Source organism: Microcebus murinus, chromosome 17, assembly GCF_040939455.1.
Source record: "Microcebus murinus isolate Inina chromosome 17, M.murinus_Inina_mat1.0, whole genome shotgun sequence".
In the NCBI taxonomy this organism is placed as follows: Eukaryota; Metazoa; Chordata; class Mammalia; order Primates; family Cheirogaleidae; genus Microcebus; species Microcebus murinus.
Window position 1 is genome coordinate 23,255,503 of NC_134120.1, and position 24,863 is coordinate 23,280,365.

Genomic DNA, 24,863 nt, shown 5'->3' on the forward strand with positions numbered 1-24,863 from the left:
TTTTTGCCTCTGGCTAAGAAGGGTTAGAGGTAAGCCCTCCCCCTCCACATGCTCACCATATTCCTAAGATGTGGATCTCCCCCCAACCCCAGATCCCTGGTGAGCACTACCACCATTTGAGCACCACAATTTTAATCAGTCAGTACCAATTTGATGGCGAGTACATGTGGAGCCCATTTTCCTGGTCTTGTGTCACCTCACTTTGGATAATAGGCTTAAGCTTAATCCAGGATAGCATAAATGGTGCTAGCTCTCTGTTGTTTCTTAGAATTGAGTAATATTCCATTGTGAGCAAATACCAAATTTTGAATATCCACTCATGAATTACTTTTGCAGTTTTGAGCTTTATAATTATTTTAATATTTGTCTTTTTATAGCAAAAATGGTTTATTTTTTATTTTATGATTTTATTTTAATTTCTTTAATTACTGGTATGGCTGAACATTTTTCACAGGTTTGTGAACTTTTGCTTCCTGTCCTTTTTAATAATGTTTTTTGCTAAATTCCTATCACTGTCTTAGTGTTTTCTGATTCATTTTGGTTCCATAAACATTTCCCGAATAGCTATATGATTCACAGTGCTAGGAAGAGTCAACATCCTGTCCTTGTGTTACTTATATGTAGAAAGACATTCGATAATTAAATAATCACACAAACATAAATATGTAATTTTAATAATAAGTAAGCACATGTATATACCTTTCTCTGGGCTGTTTACCCAATAGTGGAATTGCTGGCTGGTGTTTGTCGTGCCAAACCATTTTCCGTAGGATGCTACCCTTTTACGCTCCAGCCAGTGGTGTATGAGAATTCCTATTGCTTTACGTCCTCATAGACACTTAGTTTTCATAGTTTTGTCAGTTTTGTAATACCATCTCACTATACTTTTAATTTGTCATTCCTTGATTTCTAATGAGGATAAGCATGTTTCATATGTTTTTTGGCCACTTTGATGTCCTTTTTGGGGAAGTGCCTATGCAAGTCTTTTGCCAGTTTTTTAATTGAGTTATTTTATCTTTTTCTTATTAATATTCTATTATTATTCTGTTATGTTCTAGATTCTAGGACTGCCTTGTTTATGTATTGCAAATACCCAGTCACTAACATGGCTACAGACTTTCTGACAGAGCTCTAAAACTCCCCTCAAAATAGTCAAACAGATCAGGTAACATTGTCAGTTACATTCTTTCCATGGAGACCCGCTTCCTACCACGCTGAGTGTGCACTGGTTCTCCTGCACAGCCGCAGTGCCTTCCCAGGACTTTCCTTCACTGCTGTCCTTTGGTGGAGCCTGGCTCCTGTGTCTTCCTCCTTCTGCTTCTCAGTTTGCTGCTTTGTGTGGATGGAGCATATACTACACACCTTTCTGGGAAGAGGGTGTAAATGAGATAGATTTTTTAATTTTTTATTTCTTACATCTGAAATTTTTTTTTTCTCCTTTTATGTATGACCTGTTCTCTCTGGAAGCTTTTCTGATCTCTTTATCCTTGTGTTCTGAAATTTCATGATCTGCTAAGTGATAATTGTATTGGGTACTTGGAGGGCTTTTTAGTCTAGAGACTCATGCCCAGTACTATCAAATATTCTTTTAAATTATTTATTCCCTGCTACTTCTCTATGAAACTCTGCTTAATTAAATGACCATTTCCTTAGGAGCCCCCTAATATCAGTATCATTAAATCTTATTTCTTAGGCTGGTCAGTGTCCTCCAGGTTTCTGCCTGGAATATATAAGCCCATCTGTCAGGGTTTGAAAACCTGAGATAGAAAGGCTGGGCCATGTTGGGGATGGGACAGAGGGTGGAGAGAGGCCTCTAAGTGAAAACCTCCTGTTTGCTTTCAGAGTGGCAGCAATACATAGATTCTGATCAAATTTCAGACATTTAAGAATGTCTCTACTCATTCTCCTGAGCCAGTTTCCCAAAATAGGTTAATGTTTTGCTTGTCCCAGTAGAGTCATTGTGTAGTTGTTAAGTACTTAGTTGAAACCGTCATTGGGTTATAACTAGCCTCCTGTTCCAGACTCTTAACACATAGGATGTGTCAACTGGTGAATACTCTGGAATCCACACAATTACATGTGAGTTTAACTACAGTTGAGTATAGTGTTGCAAATCTATTCATTGATTTGGTACATATCACTGCTGTTTCATGATTACTGGTAAACAGAAAATAATAAAACTCTTTGCTGTCAGTCTAATTAGTGTTTTCATCAGCTTTCCTTAATTGGCTTTAACTTTGTGTCTGAGGGTTGCAGCTATTACAAACTATTTTGCCATGCACACTGTTATCATTTTCCTAAACTTATACCAACATTATTTAGGTATCATTAATTGGGGAATCTGGGTATAAATTGCCATCATTACAATCCAGACAAAGATGAAACACCATTTCACTCGAGGATGTTTAATTCTTAGACTTGGCATTTTTAGGTAAATCTTTAAGTTCTTACTATTATGAACCAGAACTCCCATGTAGATTTGTTGATACTTGGGATGGGAGAGCATCCTCAAGCTGCTTTTCAAATATTTCTTCTCTGGCCCTATGTTCTTCTTGTTAATTCTGGGTTTAATAGGTATAAGCTCCTCTTAAAATTGACAAGTATTGTGTATTAATAAGAACACTAAATAAATTATTGCCCAAAGGACATCCATCACAAGTTATCTCTGTCTTCTGTGGGATAAGTGATTTTTGACAACTGGGTAGACTGTAGTTTATAGTCTAAGAATTAATGTTGTATGCTTTGATAGAAGATGAAAATGCAGAAACATCAGGCATGAAAGAATCTTTACCTCCATGAAAAAGTAGAGTCCATGGGGGTTGATCCTAGCTCTCAAACTATCCAGAACTCAGGCAGAACATTTATCTGTTCCTCTTAACAGTTATTCTTACCAGCAGTCTTAAAGATTATAATGTTGAATGGAAATTTTTTTTCCCTATGAAGGCAACTTTACAGGCTAGCTATTTACTAATTTCTAAAAAGCTACTGCTGACCATGCTATTCATGGATTTGTCCAAATTCATTTCTATTTCTTGCTAGCACCATTTTTGGAAGTAAAATACTGAGTTTAAGATTCATTATGCTTGTGAGTAAAAGTTTAACAAAACTCTCTGCCCTTTGATATGAGAAACTGACCATGAGTTACACTGCTTCTAGCTCAGTTCCCTGGCAATCTAAAGAAGGTGAAATAACAGCTGAGTTACCAAGCAACACTGCTATGATAAAATGATATGATAAAATGACATTTGATTGGTAAGCTGAGTCTGGACTGGGAGAACTACGAATGAACTATAAGTACTTACTGGGAAGCCATAGCTTTGGGATTCTCTGAGTGAGAGAACTCTCACAACCAGGCATGTCTTTTATAGGGACCTAGGAGCTGAGACTGTCACAAGGGTATTGATTTCTATTTGGGTCATGGTTTCTACGCTAGACTGGCTGTTGCCTCCACCCCCACTAGTCTCATTCTTTTGCATCTGAGTGGTCATTTGAGGGACCAAAGACTAGCCCCCAAACTACTGTAAGGATTCCCAAGGAAAACAAAAGCTTGTGGCTATGCTGTTGGCTAATTTTCCTGCCTTTTAATCCTTTTAAGTTAACTGATGCCAAGTGTGGCCTATTGTAGTTTTGAAACTCTTAATGTTTAAGTGGGCCTAAGAATAGCATCCAAAAGTGGACATTATAATGTTAAAATAGTATTTTCCCACTCATTTTAGCCTGCCCTTGTGGGACAATCCTCTATTCCGTCCATATTAACTTTTGCTCTTCTCTGGAGCTGATTCTAATTTCTTTTTTCTTCCTTCCTATCTTTCTTTTTTCTTTTTTTTTTTAAGGATAGTCACTTGAACTATGTTATATACATGTGTGATATAGTGAGGGGAAATGCTCTATAATATTTTAATAATATTAAATTGCTCTATATAATATTTATAATATAAATGTTCCATTATATTAATTTCTAGTACTTTTCATTATGATCACCTGTATTTTGTTTTTGACAAAAGTCTTAACCCAGAGGTTTTTCCCTGTGGTCATAGCTGTAATAGGTGATAGATCATCTTGATGTTATATATCATGTGGATTATTTAGCTTTAAAAAATTATTTAAACCATATCAAAAGCTATTTACTCCTTTTCTATTCGTCGCCATCCTCATCTCTAGCTTTTATTCCATGCTTGCTAAGCATTTATATGCATTATCTTACTTAATCCTCATTGAAAAATAAACTTGTGAGGTGTATTTCAGATAGATAGGTGTAATCCTAATCTTACAGATAAAGAAACCAGTTTAGAAAGATTAATTGCACAGTTACATATTCAGAAAGTAGATAGAGCCAGGGCTCAAACCCAGGCAGTTTGATGGTAAGGCAGGCCTGTAATCATCTTGCCTGACAAATGTATCCACTCACTAAATGTTTCTGCAGGTTCTCATTGGTTTGCCAATTCACTAACTGAAAACACTGATTATATCCAGAAACCTAGAGCTTTCGGGTTTACTTTCTCCTTCAAGATCACCTCTAACAATGTCAAACTGGTCTTTATTCCATCAGTGGTAAAAATGAGAAACATTCTAGCCAGGTTATTGACATCCTTAAAAATGTCTCTGAGAGACCATATTTTTTGTAAGAATACACAAGAACCATGCAAAGGATTTAAAGCACATCCCATTGAAACTCAGTGGAAGTGAAAAGCACAATGAAGATGAGGTAGTAGAAAGGCCCCCATTGCATAGCACACAGTATAGAACCATGTGGAAATAAAAGCAGGGTGTTAAATTGGATTTATATCCAGTGCTTACTTTTCTGTCATTGTCAAAAGAATGGGCTACTTATTGATACTTCAGCTGTATTCAGTGAAAACTGCATTTTCAGGCTAAACATTTGGCTATATGCTATTATGTAGTTTTTTAAACTAAAGAGGCCGGGCGTGGTGGCTCATGCCTATAATCCTAGCACTCTGGTAGGCCGAAGCAGGAGGATAATTTGAGCTCAGGAGTTCAAGACCAACCTGAGAGGGGGGGAGGGGGAGGGGGGAGGAGAGATTAAATGGATAACTAAAAATATATATATTTAAAAAAAATTAGCTGGGCATATTGGCACATGCCTGTAGTCCCAGCTACTCGAGAAGCTGAGGCAGGAGGATCTCTTGAGCCTGGGAGCTTGAGGTTGCCATGAGCTAGGCTGACGCCACGGCACTCACTCTAGCCCAGGCAACAGAGTGAGATGCTGTCTCAAAAAAAATAATAATAATAATAATAAAACTAGATAAAGAAATACTTAAACAGTTTTAGGCACACCTACTAAGTGCTAGGAATGAGGCTAAGTGCCTCGTGTCTATTATCTCTTTAACTGTACTTAAACCATGTAAATTAGGATTATTATCCCACTTTACAGATAAAACCAAGCTGCTGAGAGGTCACTCAGGTGCCATTAATACAAATGCCTGCCTAGGAATCTTTGTCTTGGGTAATGATCACATATATTTGTATAGGGCTTTATCATTGGGGATTATTTGTATATGCACTATCTCTTTGACCCTTCCCCCATCCTGGGAGGGAGACAGAGCAGGGCTAGAGGGGGGAATGGTTGGCTTGAGGTCACTTGGGTAGTAAGTTACTCAGCCATGCCTTGACTCCAGGTCTTCTCAGTCTATATCCCATGTTTTTGACATTCATTTGGACAAACCTGAGAAAGATTCAAAATGAGCAGGTTTTCCAACAACTTTTTGTTGAATGCTACCATCTAAAATAGTGCTAGGCACACTGGAAATTCATTAAAAAATATTTTAAACTCCTTTTACATATTTTGAAAAGAATGCTGTGAAAGAGATATAAATAACATCTCTACTTTTTGCCTTTTTCAGAATTTTACCTTCTTCTCTCCCCTAAGTACCCCTGAAATTTTGGCTTAAGCTAGCTTTTGCTATTTTTGTCTTTCACAGAGTTAACCTTGAAAAGTGTTGGTAGAGGAGACTAGGAATCTACTGTTATTTTTAGCTGACAGGGAATTGAGGGTTGATATTTTTCATTAAGACATTCAGCAATACTTAGTATCTGAGACAGAAGTGACTAACCTTGGAGCACTTTTAACTTCTGCAGGAGGAGTTAGACATATGTTTTTCAAGTGCCCAAAATTTTATTACGCGCTGGAACATACCCCCTCCCATCTAAAGCATAAGATGATATGATCTGGCTGAATTAAGCAGCAAGACAAAGTGGAATTACCACACTAAACAAGAGAGGACATGAAAGAAATTTCCTAGTTGCCTAAGGCAAGAAATGGCTGAATATAAGTAGAGAACAGATGCAGTGAACTATAATAGTTAAATAGTATGGCAAAGGCAAGAACCGTTTTTATCTCTGGACAATGTAAAAATTCATGTTAGAAATTCAGACCTAACTATCCTTATTGAGCTCTAACCTAGTGCATTAAGATGCTAATTTGACAGACCCACAAATATTGAATAAGATTAAATCATAATTCTTGATTTTCTCCAAAAAACAAGCACATAGTAAAACTTTTTCTTTCACAGTATTTCTTATCTCAGTAGATGGCATCAATACCTACCCAGTTGCTTAAGGCAAAAAATAAGAACCAGAGAAAGGAGAATAAGGAAGGCTAGTTGGAATGGAGCTGGGAGATTGCCAATTTAAAGAGTGTGGTCAGGAAAGACCTCTCCCAGAAGGTACCCTAGAGCCAAGACTTAAAGGAGGTAGAGAGTGAGCCATGCAGCTGTCTGGTGGCAGAGCGTTCTGGGCAAAGAGAACAATGAGTAGAATGAAGTGATGGGAAACAGGCTGGGAGGGAGAAGGAGTGAACATTTTGAGATGATGAGGGGAGAGGGTCATGGGGTATGCATATATGTCAAAGTCATTGAACAGTGCAATTAAAATGGGCGCATCCATTTTATTGTATGAAATTATACAATATTGTGGGAAAGGGAAACTGTCTCAGCCCCAGGATTCCAAGAGAGTCCCAGTCCTACCACAAGACTCACCATAGATACATGACAAAGTTTTTAGCTGCTGTGGGAAGAAAGGGAAGAAAAAACTGAGAAAACCTCATACCCTAGACCTAGGCATAAGAAAACCACTTAAGTCGGAGGTCTTAGGACAGCAGGTCCAGGACAACATAGAACACTGTACCTCCTGCCACCAGCCTAACAAATACAGAACAGCAGGCAACAGCAGTCTGTCACTAGGAATGGATCAATAGCATGGATATAGAACTTGTTGCGTTACCCAGGCACACAGAAATGACATAAAGCAGAAAATGAAGCATGAACATTGAAAAACCTATGATCCTTCAGGTTAACTAAGCGGAAGGTATCATTAGAGGATGTGGTACACTGAGGGTAGCCATAAGAGCAAAAAAAAACCCTCAAATTCAGCTCACCTTCTGAGTGAATTAGTTCAACCCTAAGCCTGACCTAAGAAGAGGTATTCCCAATTTCAGCATAAATAATATTCACCTCAGTCTCTATGCTTCTACGCATGATGTGCAGTGTTTAACCAAGCATTATGAGACACTAAAAAGCAAGAAAAAATGATATTGTGAAGAAACAACATAATCAGACTCGGTGATGACTCAGATGTTGGAACTATCAGACAAGGACTTTAATTAGGATTAATAGGTTTAAAAGATCTAGTGTGAAGGTCAACAAAGTATGACTCATAAACCAAGTCCAGCTCACAACTTGTATAGTCTACGAACTAAATTTTTTTGCATTTTTAAAGGGTTGCTTAAAAAAAAGAAGAGGAATATGTCACAGACTATATTGTGATCCACAGAGCTTAAAATATTTACTACCTAGCCTTTTACAGAAAAGTTTTTCTGACCTAGGGGAAAAGGTGACCACATGTATAAACAGAATGAGAATCTGGAGGGAGATAGGAACTGTAACAAAAAATCAAATGGGAATGCTAGAAGTAATAAACATGATATTACAGATAAAGAATTCCTGTGACTGGCTTATTAATGGGCTTGGGTATACCCAAGGAAAAAAATCTGTGATCTTGAAGATAGGTCAGTAGAAATTATGTGAACAAACACAATGAATGAGAAAAAATGTGAAACATGCAAACAGAGCATCCAAGAGCTATAGAATGTCAGATGATCCAATATACTTATAATTGGAGTCTCAGAGAAGAGAGAGAGAGGACAGAAGAAATGTTTGAAGAGATAATGGCTGAGAATTTTCCAAAAATACTGACTTCAAACCACAGATCCAGGAAGCTCAGAACCTCAATCAGGATAAACCCATTTTTTAAAAAGGCACATTATATTTAAACATATGAAAAACAAAGATAAAAGAAAAAATACAATCCTGAATGTAGCCAGAGAAAAAAGAAACATTATTATATACAGAGGAACAAATATAATAACAACAGTCTTCTTGTCAGAACCTATGCAAGTCAATGAAGTGACGTCTTTATAATGCTACAATGAAAAAAATTCTTGTCAACCCAGAATTTATACTCCACAAAAATGTCTTTAAAAACTGAAAATGGAATAAAGACATTTTCAGGCAGAAACTGAGAAAATTGATTGCTGGTGTGTACCATAGGAAATGTTAAAGGAAGTTAGTCATGCAGAAGAACTATATCATACCTGACAGAAACTCGAATCTACAAAAAGAAAGTAAGAGCTCCAGAAATGGTAAAAATTAAGGTAAACATAAAAGACTTTTTCTTATGTTGATTCACTCCATAAAATAATTGACTGTCTAAAGAAGAGGTCAATGAACTTTTACTGTAAATGGCAAGATAGTAAGTATTTTAGGCTTTATAGGCAATAGAGTCTGTCACAACTACTCAGCTCTGCTGTTGTAGTTCAGTAGCAGCCATGCACAGTATAAACAAATGGGCATGGCTATGTTCCAATAAAATCGTATTTACAAAAACAGACAACAGGCCAGGTCTAGCCCACAGGCTATAGGTTCCCAACTCCTTGTCTAAAACAAAAGTAGTAATAATGTATTGGGGGGGTTGTTACATGTATAAAAGTAAGATGTGTGTCAACAGTGGCACAAGGGATGGGCAGGGAGAATTGGAATTTGGCACATGTGTGTGTTTGGAGACAGTTCCAGAGGTCTCATGTTTCTGACATTTTGTGAGCAAAGGCACTGACTGCACTTTGCTATAGATTATCTTTTAAAGGATGTTTGTGACTCCCTGTGGAGCCAAAGACAGGCATGCTTACTGACCATTATAAGAGATGTGGGGTCTCTAAGTTTGGGGTTCTGTTCCTGTAGCAGAATATACTGCATGTTCAGGTATTATCTAGCCATTGTTGCATCACCCTGAGAAAATTGTGGGTTGCGGACCCAGTACAACAATGCACATGCTCTAATTGCTGCTATTGCCATGACTAGTAAATAGTGTCTCTGACCCATAAATCTCTGTCTTGTTCCAGGATCTGTGAGGCTGTGGACTGGCTAACTTGTTAACTCACAAGTAGAGCATTTTCAGGCTCTTCACAGTTCTTAACAATGTGAAGTGATATAATGTTATTTGAAGGTAAACTGTGATAAACTAAAGATATATACTATAAACTCTAGGGCAACCACTAAAAAAAAATAGAAATAGAGATAAAAATAGTAAGCCAAAGATGAAGATAAAATAGAATCATAATTTATACTCAGTCCAAAGGCAGGCAGGAAAAACAGAATAAATAATTAGTGGAACAAATAAAAAACAACAAGTAATATTTACATCCAGCCTTCCCAGTAATTAAATTAAATGTAAATGATCTTTAATACCTCAATTAAGAGACAGAAATTTTCAGATTAGATAAAAAATAAGGCCTAACTATGTGCTGTTTACAAGAAACCTACTTTAAATGTAAAAACATAGATAGATTAAAAGTAAAAGGATGAAAGAAGTTTTACCATGCAAGCACTAATCAAAAGAAAGTTGGGGGGACTATATTAATAGCAGACAAAGTAGACTTCAGCACAAGGAATATTACCTTAAAGAAGGACACCATGTAATGATGATGAAGAGATCAATTCACTGAAAAGACATAACCATCCTAAATGTGTATACATGTAACAAAACAGCTTCAAAACATATGAAACAAAAGCTGATGGTATTGCAACAAGAAATAGATCCATAATTATAATTGGAGAAATCAAGACTTCTTTCCCAGTAATTGGTGCAACAAATAAACAGAAAATTGGTAATGATATATTAATAGAATGATGTGGAAGGCCCAAACAATACCAACTAACTTGATTTATTAATAGTTGACATATATAGAACATTCCACCCAACACCATCAGTGCGCAAGAAACATTCATGGAAATAAACCATATTTGAGGACATAAAGCAAACCTCAACAAAGTTAAAACACTTAAAATCATATATAGTATGTTCTTTGACCACAATGAAATTAAATCAGAAATTAATAAGAAAGATAGCTGGAAAATCTGCAGATATTTGGAAATTAAACAGTACACGCATGGGTCAAAGAGAAGGTTACAAGGAAATAGAACAAATTTAAAGTGAGCAGAAATGAAAATGCAATATATCAAAATTTGTGGGACACAATTAAAGCTCAGAGGGAAATTTACAGCATTAAGTATTAATAAGTTAATATCTTCAGAGTGCCTTTGTGGTATTATATATTAAATTATATATATTATATATTAAATATATTGGTTTCATCCACAGTTCCTGAATCATAACTCCCATAGTTCTTATTATAATGTTGGGGAACTTTAGGCCTCAGGAGACAGAATCTCTCTCTCTGACCTTGTCCTGCCCTCCTTTCATCTGCCCAAGGCAGGACTCCAGTCTGATTGTGGGTAAAAAGACCCTTTTTCCAGAGAGTCTTGCCCCATATCCTGGAGGAAGGACGCTACACAGGCAGGCCAAGAAGAATATGAACAGATAGGCCTTGCTGGGTTTAGGATCATGCACTTTTTGTCCAGCCACATTTCTACAGGATTGTCAATCATGCCCATGTAACAAAGCCTCCATAAAAACCCAATAGGACTGGGTTTGGAGAGCTTCTGGATAGCTGAACACGAGGAGGTTCCTGGAGGGTGGTGCACCCAGAGAGGGCATGGAAGCACCCCTTCCCCGACACCTTGCCCTATACATCTTTTCATCTGTATCCTTTGTAATATCTGTTATAATAAATCAGGAAATGTGTTTCCCTGAGTTCTGTGAGCCACTCAGCCAAATCGATAGAACTCAAAGAGGAAGAGGGTCAGTCAGAAGCTCTGGAGGCCTGATCTTGCCACTGGTGGCAAGGTGGGGGTTGTCTTGGAGACTGAGCCCCTCACCCTGTGGGATCGGACACTGTCTTCAGTCGACAGTGTCAGAATTGAATTACAGGACACCCATCTGGTGTCCGCTGCTTGGTGTGTGGGGAAAATCCCACATTTGGTCACAGAGTCGTCTTCTGTGTTTATTGTTGTGGAGTTTAAAGGAAAGCACAGTTTGGAGGAGTGTTTTCTCCCAAAGCGGCCTTGCACGTGGTAAATGCTGACAAAATGTCAGCTACTATCATTATTGTTGGGTTTATATCAGTCCTTTCATTTACAAAATGACAAAGTTGTCACATGATCGTTATTGGTTTCTATGAAATAGATGTAGCAACGTTGTCACTTTGCAGACATTATAAAGAGCTGATATTTAAACTCAAGCAGTCTGACACCAGGTTAAGTTCTCAACCACTGCATGATGCTATATGTAAAAGAAGTTGAGTGTCTGGTAAGTCACATTGCTAATAAGTAGCAGGACCCAAATCTATGCTTTCCTTTTTTTTTTTTTTGAGACAGAGTCTTGCTTTGTTGCCCAGGCTAGAGTGAGTGCCGTGGCGTCAGCCTAGCTCACAGCAACCTCAAACTCCTGGGCTCAAGCAATCCTGCTGCCTCAGCCTCCCGAGTAGCTGGGACTACAGGCATGTGCCACCATGCCCGGCTAAATTTTTTTCTATATATATTAGTTGACCAATTAATTTCTTTCTATTTATAGTAGAGACAGGATCCTGCTCTTGCTCAGGCTGGTTTCAAACTCCTGACTTGGAGCAATCCGCCCGCCTCTGCCTTCCAGAGTGCTACGATTACAGGTGTGAGCCACTGCGCCTGGCCAATGCTTTCGGATTTTGAGTAGTTCATAGTCTACTCTATCTACCATGATGCCTAATCTATTAATTATACACGTTTGGTCTGTATCTTATCTCCCCAATTATTAATATATTGCACCTTTCTTGAAGACAGAAAACAATATCACCTATTTTCTTTGTAAATCCTCTGGAGAGCTCCTCTGATGAATAGGTTGTCAATACATGTATTGATTACAACACTAAACCTTGAAGGAAAACCCAAAAAAGTCAGTGAGGAAATCCGTATTTTACTTTCTAAGATATGTTTATCATTGTCTTAAAAAATATATATTAGTGTTCCACTTTTACCTCTTGGGAGAGTGGCCATTTAGCAAGCAAGAATGTTTGCCTGGCTAGCATACATTGGCTCCTTTTTTACTCTCCCCTACCCCAGAAAAGCTTCTCATCTCTATAAATCTGATCTAATGATCATTCACTGGTTTCATGACAGGTGGTTAAATGTGATTTTGATATTACTCAAAGGGTACAACTGATTAATCAGAACATGGCATTGGGCAATTGCTGTTCAAAGCTAACAGCATAATGGAAGCTAATGTGCTGTGCTTGTATTTCATGGGCTGCAGCCAAATCTGGTGGGTGGAAGAAAGTTGTAAAACATGAACTGTGGAGAAGTACCTTCCTTTGAAAGGTTGCCTTTGAGTTACACTAATGAAGTATTCATTCCCACTTTAGCTAAAGGATTTACTTTAAATGTTTTCTGTTATCAGTTGTGTCCTGTGCAGACATTTTCAGAGGGAAAAAAGTTCATCTGTCGTAACAGTTTTAATGGTTGTTGAGCAAGTTGACAAAAGCCATGTATCAGTTGTAGTCATCATCACTAAAGTCACTATTTCATGCTGGTAGCAGGAAATAGAAGTTCATATCTTTGAATGAATTGTTTTACATTCTTTGCTGGTGTTGCAGTCGGACTCCATCTGAAATTTTTGGTGAAACAACTTACACCTTTTATCTTAGATATTTCCTACTAAAAAAAAACTAAGCCTGTGCTCTATTTTGCTACATCAGAATTGCTGGAGACATGATAAAGTAAGCAGAAACACCCAAGTTGTAGTCCTGCTCCTGGCACTTGCCCAGGTAACCCGGGTCCAGCTTCTTGTCTCTCTGATCGTGTTTACTCTTTCTATAGAACAGAGATTTTTATCACCTTATAGGATTGTTGTGAAAATTAAACAGTATATGTACAGCACAAGGTCCATAATAAACATTCAGTAGAGGTTCATTTCCTTCCTTTTTGATATATAAATTATATTTCCCTTATAGAAGTGGTAGTTTTATCATTTTCTAAAATAGTGTGAGTTTGAATGCAAAAACAGAATGTGAGCTTTAAAACATACAAATGAGAGACAGTTGGAAAAAAAATTTTTACTTTGAAACTGAGCCTCATATATACTCTGTAGCTCTCCTGGTGAGAATGGAAATTCCTTGTGGCTTAGAGGCAAGCCACTGTAGGCACAGAGTGAACAAAACAGGACTGTCATTGCATTACTTTGTTCTTTGGTGATGTGACATAAAAGTACTCTCTTTGGTTGGTTTGTAATGTCTTTGAGTACTATATGAATACTATGAGTTCCATTTAGCTTTGATATATGCATTTTGTTATCTCGATTAGCCATCTTCAGAGTAGATGGATACACATACCGCAGAGGTTGCACCAGTGATCAGTGTGTAGGAAGAAAATATTACAGCTTTATTTATTCATCTAAAAATAAAGTAGGCTGGGCTCAGTGGCTCATGCCTGTAATCCTAGCACTTTAGAAGGCCAAGGTGGGAGGGTTGCTTGAAGTCAGGAGTTTGAAATCAGCCTAGTCAGAATAGCGAGACTCTGTCTTTACAAATACAAAAATATAAAAATTAGCTAAATGTGGTGGTGTGCGCCTGTAGTCCTAGTTACTCAGGAGGTTAAGACAGAAGGATCACTTGGGCCTAGGAGTTCGAGGTTGCAGTGAGCTATGATCGGGCCGCTGCACTCCAGCCTGGGCAAGCAAGACCTTGTCTCTAAGGAATGAATGGATGGATGGATGGTTGGATGGATGGATGGACGGACGGAACCGGACTGGACGGATGGATTTAGTTTTACTAATAGTGTCAGCATTCACAACCTGCCAGGATCTATACATCAGCTCCAGTAGTCCAGGTATCCAGAGGGAAGAGATAGGTGGGGCTTCCCAATACTTGCAGGGTTTTCAGATGTGCATTCACCTTTTCATTCACTTTAAGTTTATTGTAGTGTGTGTGTTCTTGGTTATAGCATCTAGATTTCATTAAACCCTCACAAAATATTATATTGCCCCACAGATGAACGGTAGTACAACAATATAAGCACACATGACAGAAGATAATGGTAGAGCTGACATCCTCCTCCTAGAACAAAACAAGTGTCACATTACAAGGTGAAAACAATGATGCACTAATCTGTTCTCACGATCCATAAAATTTATCAGGAAGATTGTTTACATTATGGACTTAGATCCACCACAGTGAACAGTACATCTTACCATGAATGAATATCAGACTTGCTGATACTAACATGAAGCCTTTGTGATTCGCAAAACATACAATAGCTAACTGCCCAGATTATTTTCAATAATATTTTAATGAGTACCAAAAAATGTTTTGTATCATCAGGTAAGTATTTTTAAAATCTAGTTTATTTTATCTTTATCTCATTCTTTTAAATTTCTTTTTCTATACATTTCATAATATGTAAAATATTAAGGCTATGGTATATTGCATAATTTATAGAGAAATAAAACATATATTGCAACTACATCCCCACTCTTTTTTACTTGCAAGTTACAATCAGAAAAGTTTGGAGACCTCTAGTCTAGATTCTGGTTGGCATCAAACTCACCTGGAGAGGAGAGCCCAGTGGAGCAGGTCACTGGCTGGGCCCTGAGATCAGCATTTCACAAGGCTTCCCAGCTATTTTTGATGGTCAGCCATATTTGAGAATTGCTCCTTGCAACCTTGTGTATTGCCATAGCCAGAAATCATCCAATAGTGAAATGTCAGCTTTTAATAAATATTAGAAAAAATCATTCCGTAAGCCTCAAATATCTATAAGATCTATCTTCCTACTTTTCAGTTGATATTTTTTCTTAAAATGAGTTTTTAACAGATATGCTCCTACTCTTTATTTATTTATTTATTTATTGGTCAAAGAAGAGAATTTTATGCATAGATATTAGGTTGACCCATATGCATTTGCTAATATTCAACTATATTTTACCAACAAAAATGGCAATTCATATGGTTAACCAACTTTTTCTCAGAAAAACTGTTTAAGTTTAAAACCTGCAAAGATACTTGCACAAAAAGAAAGTTTTTATTTTGTATCTTTATTGTTGCATATTTAAAAATAAGATTTTAATCTATTGCAGTGTGATTTCCTATCTGTGTTGTGTCTTTCTTCAAAGATTTATTCACTATATTATAAAAATCCGTTTACATACCTGCTGTGTCTAAACTCTGAGCAAAATTTTAATCCCAGAATCCCCAAAGGAGTTTAAAATCTGACTTGGGAAAAACAAGATACATAGGCACATATTGAAAGACCAACCTGGTCGTGGACAAAATAAGCAACTTGTAAAGGAGCTGGTGGTGGCATCAAATAAAGAAATAATTTATCTGGAGATAAATTATGATTTATGTGAAATCAACAGCAGAACCACCAGCTATCAGCTACCTTCGTTTTCACTCACTGCCACAGAGTTGTGAGGCACAGATTAGCGCTTGTTAATGGTCCTGGCTCCAACGGAGTCTCTTTACTTTGCAGTACAAATACATTTCAGTGGCATTTATGTAACATAGTGTACTTTCCACTAGAATGGTTCAAAGTTATTGTACTCTTAAACAATATTTAAGAGAGGAATTCTGAAAGAAAATGCATAAAAAATGTTTGCAAAGAATTGTTTGTAATTCATATACTTTACCTAGAAAATAGAAAACATAAAAGGAAATGTTCAACTTTTAAAAAATGCAATAAATTTTTATATTTTGCATGTTTGACTTTAAACACCTAAATGTTCTTGAATTAAAAAGGGGTCTACAGTCTTCATGATTTATTAATACTGTGGTTTTAAAAATGATTTGCTAAAAAATGATGACATTCTGTTAGTTTTTAGTGACAAATATTTAGAGACCGTGTTATTTCCAGAATGCCACTGTTAATATCTTGCCTACCTAGTTTAGGCTATGCTGTAACATGAAGCAAAAGTAATTTTAGGTTGCTGTTGATTATCCCTGGTTATCAGGGATAAGGGTGATATGGGTAAATTAAATTCATAGATAATCCCCAAAACATCATTTTAGCCATTAACTTCAAATTCCTTTCCTATTAAGCCTCTCCCCTCCTTTTTTTTTTTTTTTTTGTGAGTGCTACTATGAATATTAAGCCTTGAAATTGACAAGCTTTAAGGCTTAGATTTCTCTTCCCACTTTCTGATGGGTACTGCTTTCTAGATGAAATATAAATGCCAAGTCAGCACAAGAAAGAGCAGAATTCAGGAGGCTACTTAATTCACAGAATGAATTAATCATCCCTGAATATTCAGGAGTTGGCTCTGATTTGGACATCAAACCCAAAAGAGAAGATTGTGTTTGCAGGGGCTGGTGAATTAAAAGCCAGGTCACTCTAGAATCAGAATTATGATTGTTTGACTCCCATGTGAGAAAGGCATCTACTGAAAATACATTTTATACATCTACTGGTTTAAAAAATAACACTTTACTTTGCAGGTGATCACCTTCTTTAGCTCAAGGTTGCTACAAGCTGGAGCTGAGCTGTCAGTGGAACGTGTCCTGGAAATCATTAAGCAAGGTATTGTCGCGCTGCCCAAAGACAGACTAAAGGTAAGACGGCTAAAGAAACATTCAGTTGACACTTACCTGCTCTATTCAGAATCATAATGCTTACCCAGTTCTTACACTAGAAAGGCTCCCCTGAACTATAATGAGAAAGGTTTCTGACAGTATTTCAAAAGAAGGACTAATATCTTCATACCGCTGCATATCCTATGTGAAACCACTGCATATACTATAAGTAATTTATATACTATGAATAAAGGGTCAGGTCATTTTTTTAACACAATGAAATATATTTGGTCTTCTAAGTAACATCAAGGGTTGATGGGAAGGTGATGATGATGATGACTGTTGTAGCTAATGCATGATGTTAGTGCCATGTGGGTTCTAAATGTCTTACAAGTTATCGACTCATTTGATACTTGAGTCGGGTTGTCTTCACAATTTTTCAGATGAGAACTGATGTATAGAGAGGTTAAGAAGCTTACCCAAAGGCATGCTATTAGAAAGTGATGGAGCCTGGGGGATTCATACCCAGGAAGTCTGGCTCCAAAGTCCATGCTCATAATTGCCACACTATTTACTGTACACTTAGGATATAGGAATGGAAAGAGAAGCACTTCATGGAAACCATAGGGAAAATACTATATTTTAAGAAGTCGGTTACATCTATATGATAGATATATTCTGAAGTAATCTCATGATATAAAACTCATACTTTAAGACTAATTATCTCATAGGAGAAGATACAAAGGGGATATTTTGGGGGATGCATGAATGTATATAGCCTTGTGGCATAATTTTACTTTCCTATGACTTTTTAATTTTTTCCCCTCATTGGCTCTAATTTTTTTACAGTGCTTTCTCCTAAATTAACAACACAGGATGTCATAGTGGATATTTGGCCTTCTTCATGGTGTTTTATCATAACTAACTTCTGTTCCAATGGTACTGTTTTAGGGGCTGTGTTTTTCCACACTATCACTAAAACCACTGCTTAATGAATGCTTGAGAGATATTGTTGTCAGATATAAAAATATTTTCAGTTATAATAACAGAGTCTGTAAAATAACACCACATCAGTCATGACAGTGACTTACCGAAGTTCCTCTGTACATAAACAGCAGCGAGATTCTCACACGGTACTGAGTAAAGGCGGCAAGTGTTTCTGTTTATCAGCCAAAGTGGTACCGCCATGTGGTAATAGCTTAAAAACAAATTACAGTTCACTGGGCCTTCTAGCTTTGACATTATTCTATTCCTGACAATTTTTAAATGTAAGGCATTCATATTATTTCCATGTTTACATAAAGTAAGACATTGGCCTATTGGTTTATTTTTGGGTTTTGTGGGTTTTTTTTTTTTCTTGCACTATTTCAAATTTACTTAAACTATACCATGTGAACCAGTACAAAAATCCATGAAGATTAGAGTGGCTGTTCTCAGGAAGTGATAGATCTTGGTGGCTAAGCTGAGTCAAGAAAAAAGTAGAATATCAGCAGGCTGTCAGAAAAGGAGACTGCCAAGGAGTCGGGGGGCAGGGGATTTTGATAAGATCAAAGAACCAGCTAGGTAGAAGCAATGGAGATGGTGATGAGAGAGCAGTGTGTTAGATTTAAGATTTCAAATGTGGAGTAGATCTTGGTAATAACATGGTCTGGATTTTGCCATGAGAATAGGGGACTGAAATGGTACGGAAGTAAATGAAAATTGCTGTGGGCACAAGACTACCACCTTCTGAGAATTTATGTACCTTTCTTTCCCCATCTCTTGTGTCTTCCATGGACAGCTAATGCTGCTTCATTCTGCTGCAATACTCATGTGCTTTTCTCCTTTTGTATCCTTTCCTGATGATCAATTTTAGCTCCTTTCTTTTGGCTTATATCTCACTAATTGTGTCTTTAGCCCATTTTTTCCTACTTATTCCAGTCTCAGATTTTATTTTCTGATTAGTGAATATTCTTGTCCCAAGAGACCCTCCATGGCTACAACAGATATTGAAAATTATTCTTGTAGTTCCCTATAATACTTATATTAAAGCAAAATGAATTACAGTGTCCAGGCTGTTTGGATGTTAACATGTTGTTAATTTATTATAAAATAAAATGCCTTTTATATTTGAGACAGTGACATATAAATGAAAATATAACTTTGTTTTTCAGAATTATGGCTAAAGAGAGAAATTAACTGATCTGTGGGAGATCCCATGCAAGTTAACTATTATTTATAGCAAGATCTTATTGAGGCCAAGTTCATGAGTAAATTTCTTAAGTGGGACAGTTAATTTTGTTCTGAAACATAGCAAGAAATTGTACTTCTGATCTCAGCTTTCCAACTCACTCTATGGTTGGGTTGCAAAAGGATGAAAGATGGATGATTCAGTTAAAAAAAAAAAAAAAGAAAAACCCTACCCCCAGTACTAGAAAAGAAACTAAAATTACATTTACTCACAGATGGTGAGTCATCCTCAGTTAGTTTAAATGACAGCATATTATTATCACAGATGTTACTAGGAAAAAAGGCTGTTTATCCTTATAATCAAGCCTTATCCTCAATTATTTTAATCATCTTTTTGGATTGAGTGTTTATAATAAAACGAATCACTTAAAACCTCTAGAGTTTAATTCACAGAACACTGTGGTATCTAAAGTTGATTGAAAATTCAAACTATGTGTTGAATAATATTTTCATTATACCACATGACAGCACATTATAGTCTTTTGGGGTGGTTTACTAATACATACTGATAAAATAATTGTCAGTTATGTAATAATAGCTTTGTACATGAGATTGATTTAAAAGAGTTGGTTTGAAATTGGAAATGCTATTTTAGTTAGCTCTCTAAGAAAGTGTGGAATAATATACACTTATTGATGTGTTCTTTTTAAATATATAAATTCAGCATTAAAAAATTCAGAATCCTTTCTGACTATCTGTGGGTTGTTAAGAGGATCACAGTGCCCCTTACTCGTGAGAAATTAGCCAGCTAATGTCAGCTGAAGTAGATGAGCCAGAAATTTTTGAAGTTTCCCTTGCATTGTAGAACTGAAGCCAAATTTGTAGAAGAATTATTCTTCCAATTTTGGGCAAGTAAACATTAAGATCTGGAAGCCCATGGCACAGTAATTGACTTTCAACCAAATAAAATATTTTTCAATCAAATATTATTTGACATAGCTTTCTAAAATATTTGTGTAATATCCTATGTGGGAATATATACTCTTTGGATAAATCTGTCTATATAGTTAAACAACTTGGCTGTTCAGAGTAAATCGTATTAATATCATTCTAAACATTCTCTTCTTACTGGTATTCCATGAAGTCTGGGAAAAGCAATACCAGGTAATTATTTTTTCCAGACCCTCCTGCTTAAACAGAGACTAAAAGAACAGGCACTGAAATCCTAACTTGCTTATTTCTCCTTTAGGGTTTGGAAGGAAATAAATAAAGTTAGTATGTCCTCTGGGAGCAGAGTTAGAAGCCACAGCTCAAAGCTCTCACTGTCTGTATCCACAACAGGATATATTCCTGGCTCCCATTTCGCTTACTATGAAGCAATTGGACTGTCGTGGTGATGGGTCAGAATTCATCCCATCCGTGTGTGTTCTTATGCTACTGCCACTCCACCTCACATTTTATTACGTAAAATTCCCAAGTTCCCTCTTTTCTTTGGTTTAATGAATTTTCTGTCATTTGAGGGTAGATAAGTTTACCATATCTAGTGCTTGAAAATTAGATAATGCTTTTCAAGGTGAATTAACCAGAAGATAACTTCTCTTATAGTGTAAATATGACACTCGATAAATCATAGGAATTAAAAGTGAGAACCAGTGTCACACTAAATAATTGTTAAAGCTTTCATTTTATATCCACTTTTTAGAATACTTTCCTGGTTGTCTTAAGGTACATAAAGAGAAACAGAAAATGACACTAACCGAAATTTCAAGAGATTTTCCATAGTTTCTCAATACCAACTTGCTTAAAAACTTTCCCCTTTCTCCCATAGGGTTCTCTCCCCCTTTCCCACCCCAGTGTTTTTCAGTTTTCTGTCAATTCTCTGTCCCTAGGGCAGATTCCTGAGTGCCATACTGGTTGCCCACCTGCTCTTGGTTGGCCCCACCTTGGAGTCCTATAGGAGCAACCTCAGCGAGTCTACAGTTCTCCTGCTCTGCCTCTCTACATACCCGTGCTCCCCATGTATTTCTAGCCAGCATCCTTCCTCTACCTCAAAAGTATAGTTAGACCCTAAGTTCCATGAATTCTGATTATTTCTCAAGTCATTCCTTTCCCTCCATAATTGCCACTCTCCCCTGTTGCTTTTCCACATTTGTTTGCATCCTATGACATCCTAATTGGGGTCCCCACTTGGGCATTCTTCCTCCCCAGGCATCCCTAGCCCTGTTGCCAGAGGTATCTTCAGTGCACACCCTGCTGTAACCCTACACACAAGGCACTTTGTGGTCTAACTCCTGGCTTAGGTTTTATTCTTTTTCTCCTATGGAACCCATGCCCTGACTATGTCAGACGCTGGCAGGTCTCCAAATGTCCAGTATTCTTGAACATCTGGCCTTCGTACATGCTGTTCCTGCCTCCTTTCTCCTTTTCCTCAAGCTTCATGTCTTGTCTGCCAGAGGAGCAGATCACGCTTCAAGTCCCAACACGGACTCCCTCCATATATGAGGTCCACTCTGCTTCACCCAGGCACACATGGGCAGTTCTTCCTCCACATTCCCATGGTATGTAGGATGTCCCTCCATTATCGCAAAAATGTCCCCCAGCACACCTAGCTCAGGGCCTGGGACCGAACTTATTGAATACTTACTGGGGTAAATTCTTCACTCTGCCTCTTGATTCCTGTGTCTCTCTTTCCTCTCAGCCAGTATAATGGTTTTTCCTTGGCCTTTCAACCCTCCTTGTCCACTGCACAGCATTATGCAAAACATCAAAATTACTTACTCCTCCCCAGTGAAGAGTGAGGATGTTCTCCATGGCATGCTATCCGAAGGATGCCTCAGCCCAGGCTCTTGGTGAAGGGCAGAAGGATCTCTGACCACTAAGCTTTCCCAGCCAATTGATTTCCCTTTGTTTGGCCCTGTTTGTACCACCCTTCTCCTGCTGTCCCCACATTTGCTTCCCATAATGTGTGCATTCACCTGTTCCTATACATTAATTTGCATCATCACATGTATTACCTATAACATACAAATAATACATTATCATTTACAAGTGTGGATTGACTGTTTATTCCATCTACATGTAGTTATTTTATTACCACAGCATTTCTAAGAAGTTGTTGGAAACACAAAGTTGTATAAGACGTCAAACCTGCCCTCAAAAAAATGTGTGACCTTTCAGGAGAGAAAAGGCACACCCTTGCAAAGATGACAGAGCAGGGCGGTTTGTACCATGTGTCAAGCCAATGCTATAGAAATTAAGTTCTGGAGCAAGGAGCAGAGACACCACTGAGAAGAACTAGTCAGGGAAGGTATAAGAGAAACCTAGACTTGACTGTCTTGAAGGGATGGTGAGGTCTGCATGGGCTGCGATGGAAGGGAATCCAGGCAGAGGAAATCTTATGTGAGTGGAAGAGAAGGCCCATGGCAAGTTCAGCTTAGTGTCCAACGGGAACAGTTGGACTTGCTTACTGCCCTCTGCTGAATTAATATGACCTTTGTTATTTAATGATAGAATAAAGTCATTAGACCAGTGGTCAAAGACTTTTTTGACCACCACCCACAGTAAAAAATACATTTTACCCCATGATGCAGTACACACATTTATATACAACTGAAACAGTACTTACCCCATTAAATGTGATAGGCTCTATTTCTATTCTATTCTTTACTTTTTTTTATTGCTAGTCAGACCTATTAAATTGATTTAATGATCCTCTATTTATTTAGCAACTCAGAGTTTTAAAAATAATGCATGAAATCAGTAGTTTTCTAAGTGTGATCCTTGGACCAGCAGAATCAGTATCCCCTGGGAACTTGTTAGAAATGCAGATTCTCAGGCCCCACCCTAGACCTACTGAGTTAGAAGCTGTGGGGCTGGAACCCAGCAATTGGTGCTTTAACAAGCCTCCCTGGTAATTCTGATGCCTGCTTTTAACTCCCAGGTGATTCTTATGCCTGCTCTAGTTTGAAAAGAAGGCAGTAGACAATGCCCCTAAACACATCAGCACTCTCATCCTTAGAGCTGTGGCCTGGATTGTTCTCCCCACCCAAATACCTGCATACCTCCCTCCTGCACCTCCTTGAAGTCTTATGTCATCTTGAGCATATGAGACCTGTCTCTCAGTGAGGCCTGCCCTGACCTCCCTGTTTCAATTTCAGCATGCCCAGTCCCCCTAATCCTACTGTATTTTTCTTTTTTCCATGGCTTTTATCACCTAACATAATATATAATTATTTATTATTATCCTACCAGACAATGTAAGCTCCAGGAGGGAAGGAGTCTTTACATTTTGTCCACTGGGATTGCCCAAGCGTATCTGGCACATACTGGACACTTGCTGAATGGGAAGGAGGGAGGGAGGGAAGGAAAGGCAGAAAGAATGGGCCTGTTGACCGTGAGTGGTGGTCCAAAATGCTGCTTCAAGAAAACATTCTTTGGAGAACAGCTCTCCGTACACTCTTGAAAGGTCAACTTTTATGCCTAAATATTGTAGGAAAGCCAAGTTTAGACTGGAAGCCCTGGTCACTTTGTTGGAATAGTTACATTTTTTTTTAAGTATGTAATATTATTCCACACTCATGCATTCTTACAGTGACACAACCCTAATCTGAAGACCTCTGCTTTAGTAGTTCTCATCAATAAGTTAATTCCTGTATAAATTGGCCTGAGTAAATTTTTAATAGTTTCTCAGGGGTTCTCTTCTTGGCTATCACCTGCAGTGATTTCTTTATAGTTCAAGTAGAGTAAAATAGTCTGATTTATGTTACTAGAATAAATTTGTCCAGTGTTCTTTTTTTTTTCTATTTCTGAACCTTTCTCATAGGGTGAAGAGCATGGTAGAACTGTCAGGCTATGCAAAGGTCCGGGAAAGAGCCACTACATGCATTTTTATAGCTGATTACTTTCTCTGCTATAAGTAGAGCATGCGTGTTTCAGGTCCTGACAGAAACTAATAGGAGCCGACGCCTGTCTCCTTCTCCCTTGGAAAGTCTGGGAGCTCTAATGCCCAGCGCTTTCCACCAGCAGAACCCTTCCATATTGCCTTTATCTGGTCACACTGATTCTACATCCACCAAGGTCAGGATTTCTAGAGAATTCTCTCTCTTTTTCTTTTTTTGAGACAGGGTCTGGCTCTGTTGCCCAGGCTGTAGTGCAGTGGCACCGTCATAGCTCACTGCAGCCTCAAACTCCTGGGCTCAAAGGGATCCTCCTCCTGCCTCAGCCTCCTGAGTAGCTGGGACTACAGGTGTGCACCACCACACCTGGCTAATTTTTTAAATTTTTGTATAGAGACAGGGTCTCCCTGTGTTATCCTGGAAGGTCTCGAACTCCTGGTCTCAAGCGATCATCCCAACCCAGCCTGCCAAAGTGCTAGGATGACAGGCGTGAGCCACTGTGCCCAGCTAAGAATTCACTTAATTAATGAACACAATCACCTGGAACATTGTTTTCAAATGCAGGTTTCTGGATCCCACCTTGAAGGTTCTGATTCAGTCTGGTGATACACTTGGAAATCTGTCTTTTTTTAAACAGTTCTCTGGGTGTTCCTGATAACCTGCCAGGCTGGGAACCACTGTTTTACAGCCCAGTTTTTCCCAGTTCCCTTCCTTTACCGAAGCTAAGGAGATCACAGTGAGGATTAACCATTAGCCTTGATAGAATTCAAGCTATTTTATCTTACTCCCCTATAAAACACAGAGAACTTTCACTTCATGTTCCTTAAAATAGACTTCTGTAAGATAGAAAATCT

The 24,863-nt window shown here is 37.8% G+C and overlaps 1 protein-coding gene across 2 annotated transcripts in view; it reads left to right on the forward strand.

Moving 5' to 3' along the window:
* Nucleotides 1-24,863, forward strand: part of DYM (dymeclin) — a 351,414-nt gene that overhangs the window by 280,254 nt on the left and 46,297 nt on the right. For both annotated transcript variants that reach the window (XM_075993890.1, XM_012769895.3), the window contains one exon: nt 16,871-16,984. In XM_075993890.1, coding sequence (XP_075850005.1) covers nt 16,871-16,984 — 114 coding nt within the window. The remainder of the gene's footprint in view (nt 1-16,870; nt 16,985-24,863) is intronic.